At 35.8% G+C, this 8,189-nt stretch overlaps 1 protein-coding gene across 2 annotated transcripts; it reads left to right on the top strand.

Moving 5' to 3' along the window:
- On the top strand, window positions 1-7,339 carry LOC101496970 (uncharacterized). Of its 2 annotated transcripts, none has more exons than XM_004499733.4 (4): window positions 1-158; window positions 5,018-6,001; window positions 6,101-6,217; window positions 6,306-7,339. In XM_004499733.4, exons 2-4 carry the CDS (start codon window positions 5,063-5,065, stop codon window positions 7,146-7,148), a joined length of 1,899 nt encoding a protein of 632 aa, XP_004499790.1. In that variant the 5' UTR covers window positions 1-158; window positions 5,018-5,062; the 3' UTR covers window positions 7,149-7,339. The 2 variants fall into 2 exon arrangements, with proteins under 2 accessions (XP_004499790.1, XP_073224566.1); XM_073368465.1 differs by having other exon boundaries at window positions 4-158; window positions 5,037-6,001.
- Window positions 7,340-8,189: the final 850 nt, after the last annotated feature.

The following is an 8,189-nucleotide window of genomic DNA, read 5'->3' as shown; positions in this document are numbered from 1 at the left end:
AAAAAAAAATGTAAGATAAAGAAAGTACAAAATCAAAGGTAGTTAGAATATTTGATACAAGCTAAAGGGTTTCATTTTAATTTCAATCCGAAGCGCATCTCATCGTTTACATCTCTCGCTCTCACTCCGAGCCTTTGGGTTTATCTCTTCTCTCCAAGGTACTTACTCTTTTGCTTTCTAATTTTTTGATTATTTTTTTTATTTTTATTTTTATTTTTTCTCTGTGTGTGTGGTTTGATTTAGATGTTTCGGTTATTTGATTATGAAGCATGTGAATCTAATTATACTCGACGAGTTTGATTTTTTTTTCATTTGGTTATCACTGGTTCCAATTTTATTTTTCGATTGAACTGTAATTTCTTGTGTTTATTTCTGCATGTTGATTGATTCACTTGAATGAAATTGACCAATAGAATGTTGTTTAAGTTATTGTTGTTGTTGTTTTGAATTTTGTGATTAGGAGAAGTATTAGGTTTGTGGATTTGTTAGTTGTTTATCTTTTAGGGTTTTTATTTATTGATGTTGCAGTTGTGCTAATGTTTTGAAGGTTTTCTATTCATGTTTCAACTTTATGCAAAATTGAGTTTGTATGGTTTTTGGGGACTTTTGATTTATTAAAATGATTTTGTGTGTATGTGTGTGTTGTTGGCAATTGGGATAGGGGGATTAATATTTAGAGTTTAATGGAGATGCACTACCGACATCCAATGAACACTCACGATTATTCCGCACAACCTCATTTTGTAACCACAATATAAATATAACCACTAAATACTGGATTCTTATTGGATATTTGGATGTCAGTGTATAACTAATTTACCCTGACGGTGTATCTTCTCTTTTCTCTTACATTTATGCTTGTAATGAAAGTGAGAATCCATCAGTTGTAATGGTGGATGAATGATTTGTGTTTGTTAAATCGTAACATAATGGCGTGTTCTTTTGTTAATTTCACTAAATAAAATTAGAGATGTCAAGTTTTGAAGGGCTTTCCCCAAGTTTGCTGCCACATGAGAAATATGGAGTGTGTTCGCGTTGTTTTATTCTAAATTTAAAGCGAAATAGGTTTAGAAATTAAGTACCAGATTTATCAATATTACTACTTTATGCAGTTTTGTGATGCTACAGTGCCATTGCAGTTTTGTTATCCAATTACTGATCCACTGTGATTTCAGTTCTTTGTTTGGTCTCATATATCAGAGCTGTCATATTCTGTTTATGCTAATTAGTTCACAGGCGTCTACTCGTTTTTTCCGTGTTCTTTAACTTCTTTTCTTTCCTTTTCCTTCTTATTTTACAGTTCATGTTCTTCTAACTTTTGTCTGATCTATTCTGTTTATTTGCTGTTAGTTCCATTTTTTTACTTCGTAGTTTGTATTATAATCTTTGATATAGAGCCATGTCTGTTATCTTGGATTGTTGACTATGATAAGAACGGGTTTGTTACAAATCAATTGACATTAGTTTGTTTGACCTAAGCAAATTCCTTGAATTAGATGTAACTCAATGACCTCACATTTCTTTTGAAGTTGAAGTCTAATTGAGTTTGTAAGCACAAATAAAATTCTGAGATTAAAGTAAATTCTACGTTTAAAATATACATGCATAGCCTTGTGAGTTATCGAAGGTGAAGTAATATCGACTAATGTGTTGTGCTTCTATATGAAATGCTTTCTTGGTCAACACCATTGTATCCTTCTTGGAAGCAGCTCATGTTGTGAAAAGTAATATATCTATAGTTTGTGAATCTCAATACCACTGGTCATCCCACTATAACACACTGACGTCATCTTAAGCATTTATCATTAATGTATTTAACTTGGTGTTCATTTTTTGCTCTGTTTTGGGGATCACTGCATTTGTTTTAGTTTCCTTCTTGTGTTCAAATCTCAAACACAACTTGTGCTATTGTTTCTATTATTTAGCTTCGTCAATACATTTTCTTTGCCTTTTAAAAAAAAACGCTTGTGGTTATTTGGTTAAATACATGAATTTATAGTCAAGACCATGTCCACATAATATTCATGCATCTAACAAAACACCTGCAAGTTTTTTTTTTTTTGAAAGGCAAAGAAAATTTATTGATGAAGCTAAATAATAGAAACACAATAGCACAAGTTGTGGGTCACTGGTAGTATCATTCGAGGTTTAAACTTTAAAACAATTTCTCATATCTTTATGTATCACTTTTTGAACTATAGGGTATTAAACTATTGTAAATAGGACAATAGATTTAGATCGCCTCGAAAACTTCTACTTTGTTTTTGTTATTAGTTATTTAGGAATGTTCTAAGATCTCACAAATGGCAAAAAAAAGCTTTCCAATTTGTAGAACTGATTAATGGAACTCTCTCTCTCTCCTCTCTCTCCCCCCCCCCCTCCATCTGTCTCTTAATCCTGGGATGAACTATCTAATCTCCATTGGTTATTACTGCTTATGGATCTGCCCTTATTATTTGAGAAAGTCCTTGAAAAGGTGAACTTGTTATTGATCGACGTAAGATTCTTTCTGCTCTAAATTTTTGTGTGCATTAGTTTGACTTTTTCTGCAAAGTGATTTCTTGCGTTATTGTTATAGCCGACTGAACATGAAGTTATCTTTAGCACCTCTCAGTCTTATAAATGGTGATTGAAGTCTCAATATAATGAAGTGTTAGTGCAATCTTTTTCTTTTCCTGGATCCAATTCCAAAAGCTTTGCATGTTAATGGAAGTTATAAAGACCATATTTTTCTGTTCTTATTTGACATCACTTTTTAGATCAATTGGTTTATTGTCACTTAATTTTATTATTTTTTCTTTACTTTATTTTCCCTTTTGAATCTCAGCCTCCTCAATTGAATCATTGCTATGTTTTGTGGTTCATATATGAAATATCAATCAAATTTAATGGCTGTATATATTTGTTAGTTGTTTGAATGTTATACCAAACTCTCGTACAATAAAACTCCCATTATAGTAGGGTCTAGGGAAGGGTTGGACTTATTGTTGGTCTCTTAAAGGTTTTCCTTACCTTGGATTTGAAAAAGACTAATTCCATTGGTCAAACCTATAACTCTCTAGTCACACGTCAACAACTGTTACCATTGATCTAAGGCCCGCCTTCTGTAGAATGATTGCAGATCTGAATGGATTAATAATTTGTTCACAACTGCTAATTTGCTTGGGTTACTTCTTAAATTTATACTGTGTTCAGTAGTTATTGTTTTTGGCTGTTCTTTTTTTCTTTTTAACTGGGTAAACATATTTTGTTTCTAATTTATATTTGGACTAACCATGTATCCTTGATCAGTTATTATCTATTACTGCTTGTAAATCTTCTCATCTTAGTTTTTAAAAATCTGTAAAATCCTGGTTGATTGGTTTTGAAGTTTTCTGCCACAAACTTTTTCCGGCATTTGGTTGAGCTTTTGAGTGCTGTTAATATTGTTAAGAGCTGCACGTGTGACTGAGTGATTGGGTCCAGGATAAGTTAGAGATTCCAGAAGAGAAGTTGAGCTAGACTATGCCGCAAGGGCCTAAAATATATTTTTAGACTCTACACTAGGAAGAGGAAGGGGTGATTCTTCTTGGTGCTGTGTTGGCTGAGAGAGAGAATTGGAAGGTGGTTATCAAATTGTAGATTTGGTTATTAGATATGAAACACTGACATAGACACAAATACCAGACACGACCATGACATTGACAAATAGACACTAGTAATAAATTGGAAGTGATTGAATGTAACTACATGTGTTGGTCTCAGATACCGACGCACCTTCAATTTAAAGTGTCAGTTACATAATTCATTAGTGGGATGGCATGTTAGGAATGGGTACCTTTGGAGAATCAGATTGTTAGTTATTGGTAGAGAGCTGTAGCTCTATATAGGAGCTTTGCTCTGTGCTAATTTTCTCTTACTTTTTGAGAAATAATATATATCTCTTTCATTCCATATTCCATTATTGCTCTATTCTGTGTACCGTTTTGGTATGCATCAGTGAGCTGAAGTTATCTTAGTTGCTCTCAGTCTTTTGTAATTAAAGTTTCAATATGAAGCAGTGTCGTGTTTGTAACTGCAGGCAGTTGTAGTTTTGTTCTCTTACCTTGCTTCAATCCCCCCATAGGTATTAACATTATTGTGAGCGCCAAACCCTAAAAATGGGATAGCGGGATCGTTGATAGCGGGATGACATTTATTGCAATGGCCAAAAAACACTATATAAACTACACATAAAATGCAAACGGTATACAAAAATACTAAAAACATAGCAAAATATACAAAATTAAAGGGGTAATCATACTTAGTAACCAAAATCCAACATCAAAATCAAGTTCTAATAATAATTGTAATCAACAAAATAGAGAACAGAATAGAAGAAATAGAAAAGACAAAACAAAGTCACAGAAAGAACGAAAACATCAAAGCAATAACATAACGATGCTGAACAGAGCAAGTACGGAACAAAACAATGATGAACGGAGCAATAAAATAATAAAACCAACATATTAATAACAATGGCGACAGATCAAGTAAGAAAAGTTTTTTTTTTCACGATGCTGAACCAACCCCTTTGTGGGTTAATAATAATAAAAAATTAGGGTTTAAGTGAGTGTGGAATGACCTAGACACCCTTAATGAAGAATTAAAAAAAAAGAACTTGTGTTTTTGAAAAAGTCGTAGAGCAGGTCCAATAGGGGGTTGGGCTGGGAGAGTGGGTCACGATGATAGTGGGACTCGTGGCTGGGAGCGTCGGTACCGGAACACGTTTTTCCAGTTGGTGGCGTCGCGGCCAGCCCCTCCACCGCACTGGGATAGCGGGATCGCGCCGGAATTGAAGAACGTAAAGCAGAAGCTATAAATATCACGCTTGAGCCATTATTTAACATTTTATGGTCAAGTTATTTGTCACTTGTTTGTATACTCCTATTTTTCTTTATCAATCTCATCCTCCTTAATTGAATTTTTGTTGCTTTTCTGGTTTATGTGAAACAATTCTATTTAAATATTTGTTTTTCTGTTTCTTGACTGGTTGCAGTAACTTTTTCCTTTGAAAGTTATTGTGTTCTTGCACCTGTATATTATGGAGCTAGAAGACGGAAATAATATTACCGACAATCCTCCAGTAGAGTCTTCTAATCCTCAAACATCAGAAAAGAATGATAGCAACAAGGATACAAATGCTGCTGAAGAGTCTAGTAAACCAGAGTTGAGTGACAAGAAAACTCCACAATTACTTAAGGCGAAGTCTAAAATCGTTAAGAAAACTAAGGCTGGCAAGTTGAAGGCTGTGAACAAAGGTTCTCTTCAGATTGGAGGGAAAAAGAACAAACACGTAGTGGCAAAAGAAAAAGAAATTCAAAATGGGAGCACTAGCGGCAAAAGTCCTATTGGAAAGAGCGAGAAGGCTGAATATAATAAAGAGAAGGAAATACAAAAAGGGAGCACTAGCGGCAAAAGTCCCATTGGAAAGAGCGAGAAGGCTGAAAATAATAAAGAGAAGGAAATACAACAAGGGAGCACTAGCGGCAAAAGTCCTATTGGAAAGAGCGAGAGGGATGAAAATAATAAAGAGGAGGAAATTCAAAAAGGGAGCACCAGCGGCAAAGGCCATAATGTGAAGAGACGCCGGCTTAGAAAAAACACGATGGTAAAGTTGGATAAGACTGAACAAACACCGAAGAATGAAGAGAATCATAGAGAGTTAAACAAGGGTGGCCATAGTAGAATAAACAAAACAAGACGCGGTGACCATGAAAAACCTGAGACCAGTGAGAAACATAGAGAAAAAGTTGGTGGTTTCATCTTCATGTGCAATGCAAAGACAAAACCTGACTGTTTCCACTATCGTGTCATGGCTGTTCCAATTGGTAAAAAAGAGGTTGTTTTACGCATAAAGCCTGGGATGAAGCTTTTTCTTTATGATTTTGATCTGAAGCTGTTGTATGGGGTTTACACAGCATCATCTTCTGGTGGTATGAAACTCGAACCCCGTGCTTTCGGTGGTAACTTTCCCGCTCAGGTCGCTAAACCTCATTTATTTTCCTATCTAATTTGTCCTGATGTTGTCTTCATTTATCATTATGATTTATGATTTACTCGGCAATGGTGTGACATTCAGGTGCGGTTCAGTGTTGCCTCTGATTGTTTCCCGCTACCTGAGAGCATTTTCAAGAAGGCCATCAAAGAAAACTATAATGACAAGAACAAATTCAAAACTGAACTTACTGTTAGACAAGTGAGAACCAAATTGCTGCCTCTGGTAGGCTAGCTGTCAGTAATGTATTATTTTATGTCATTGATGATATTCATTTGTTCTCTTTCAGGTTAGGAGGCTCACGGAGCTTTTCCGACCCGTGGATGTTCGTTCAGCCATGCAGCCTGTCCGGTCCCCTCCAAAAGCAATAATTCGAGACAGGGAAGTTCATGATGGTGTTAGGAGATCCCGGTCCCATTTGCATAGGGAAATACCTAATGCACTGTCTCATGAAAGGGATCGTCGAATTGAACGAAGAGAGGAAGCTCCTCCTCGTGATTTATTTCTTACCGAAAAGAGTTATCGTGCTTATGGTCTCCTAGGTGTTTCTCAAGCAAATGCTATACCCGATCCTTACGAGAGAGATTATGAAAGAGAGCGCCACCATAACTTGGATCATCCTATTTATAGGAGCGACGAAAGGGATTATGAAAGAGAGCGCCACCATCAATTGGACCACCCTATTTACAGGAAAGATGATAGGGATTATGAAAGAGAGCGCCATCATCATTTGGAGCACCCTATTTACAGGAAAGACGTCCCTTCACATGGCGCTGATCCTCTTCATTTCAATGAGGATGAGCGTCAAACCAATTATCGAGGTGTGATTTCTGATCATGCGGATGACCATTATCACACCTATCGTTATGGAGCATCTCCAAGGGATCCATATTTGCCACCTATGAGTAGAGAGGAAATACCTTCAAGGTCTTATTTGGCTGGGGGAAGAACCGATAACTTGCGAAGGGGAGATACTGTTGCAGGTAGTAGGCTTTACTCAACCTATTCTGCTGCTGATGCTTTGTCTGAATATAATCGGATGCAGCATTACCACGGCACAGAGTTGGAGACTACAACTGTGCCAGTTTCATCTCGATACTCATTTGCTGGTCCTTCATACTCACTCCGTTAAATTAAACATGTAGATTGAACTCCCTTTGTTTAATGTTTCTTAAGATTATCTTTTATTCTTAAAATAACTATGAATCCTGAATGCTTTTTCTTAGGCACCTTTGAATTGAGAAAACATTTTTGCTATGTCCTAGATTTGATCTGTTAATGACAATTCACTATGCAGACACTGCTAGCTTTAGAACTTTCCAATTAATGGCTTATAGCTAGTTGTCATGTGTTGGTTGTTTGGTATCAATAGATACGAAGATAGACAGGTAAATCAATTGCTTTGAGCAGAAGTTGTCATAATTTGCATGCTGATGATTTCTGTTTAGTGCTGTTTGGTAATACAGTATGCTTGGTTACCTGTGTGGATTAGAAAATTTTTTTTGGTTGCAAAGTGTGGATTAGATTTTATCAAATGCAATAGTGCAATTTCACACTCCCATGTAATTTTTTTTTCCAAAAGTTCCTTATGCTTTCCTTTAAATGGGTGGTGTCTGCATCTTACCTCCTCTCCATCTTTGATGCTTCTCCCTTATCTGTCCATCTCAATCTCTTCCTTTGTCTTTTCATAGCTTCTGCTTTGTCTAGGTTGTGTTGTAGCGTCGTGGCTTTGGGAAAGAGATTCCTTGTGCATGGTAATAGAGCAGTTCATGGTTTAGTTATGTGAGAAAATTGAACCGAATCAAACTTTAACAGGAGTTTAAAAGAACTGAACCAAACTGTTATGATTTTCTTCTGAACCGAACCAATTCAGATTAACGGTTTGGTTAATCGGTTTCTAATTTCAATCCGAATCTAATTGAACCAAACTTCAAAATCAAGGAAATTGGTTCAAAATTACCTTTGATGTCAAAATTATGAGCAAATTCTAATACAAAACTATACCAAGCAAAATCAATAAGGTAACCAACATCCAAAATAAACTTATATTAAACCACGGTTGTTAGCGCCGAGACCTAAAGCTTAACATCTTAGGACGTTGTACATTTTTGTGTGTGTACAACATTAGAGCGAAGGCGAAATCGTTGGAGAATCTAGATCGTTGAATGCGCAG

The sequence above is a fragment of the Cicer arietinum genome, chromosome 5, assembly GCF_000331145.2.
Source record: "Cicer arietinum cultivar CDC Frontier isolate Library 1 chromosome 5, Cicar.CDCFrontier_v2.0, whole genome shotgun sequence".
In the NCBI taxonomy this organism is placed as follows: domain Eukaryota; kingdom Viridiplantae; phylum Streptophyta; class Magnoliopsida; order Fabales; family Fabaceae; genus Cicer; species Cicer arietinum.
This window is presented reverse-complemented; position numbering and strand designations above follow the sequence as displayed.

Coding starts and splice junctions, on each gene's coding strand:
- LOC101496970 (XM_004499733.4), top strand. CDS start 5,063: ATGGAGCTAGAAGACGGAAATAATATTACCGACAATCCTCCAGTAGAG. Junction 6,002..6,100: donor GTGGTAACTTTCCCGCTCAG/GTCGCTAAACCT, acceptor TGTGACATTCAG/GTGCGGTTCAGTGTTGCCTC. Junction 6,218..6,305: donor CTGAACTTACTGTTAGACAA/GTGAGAACCAAA, acceptor GTTCTCTTTCAG/GTTAGGAGGCTCACGGAGCT.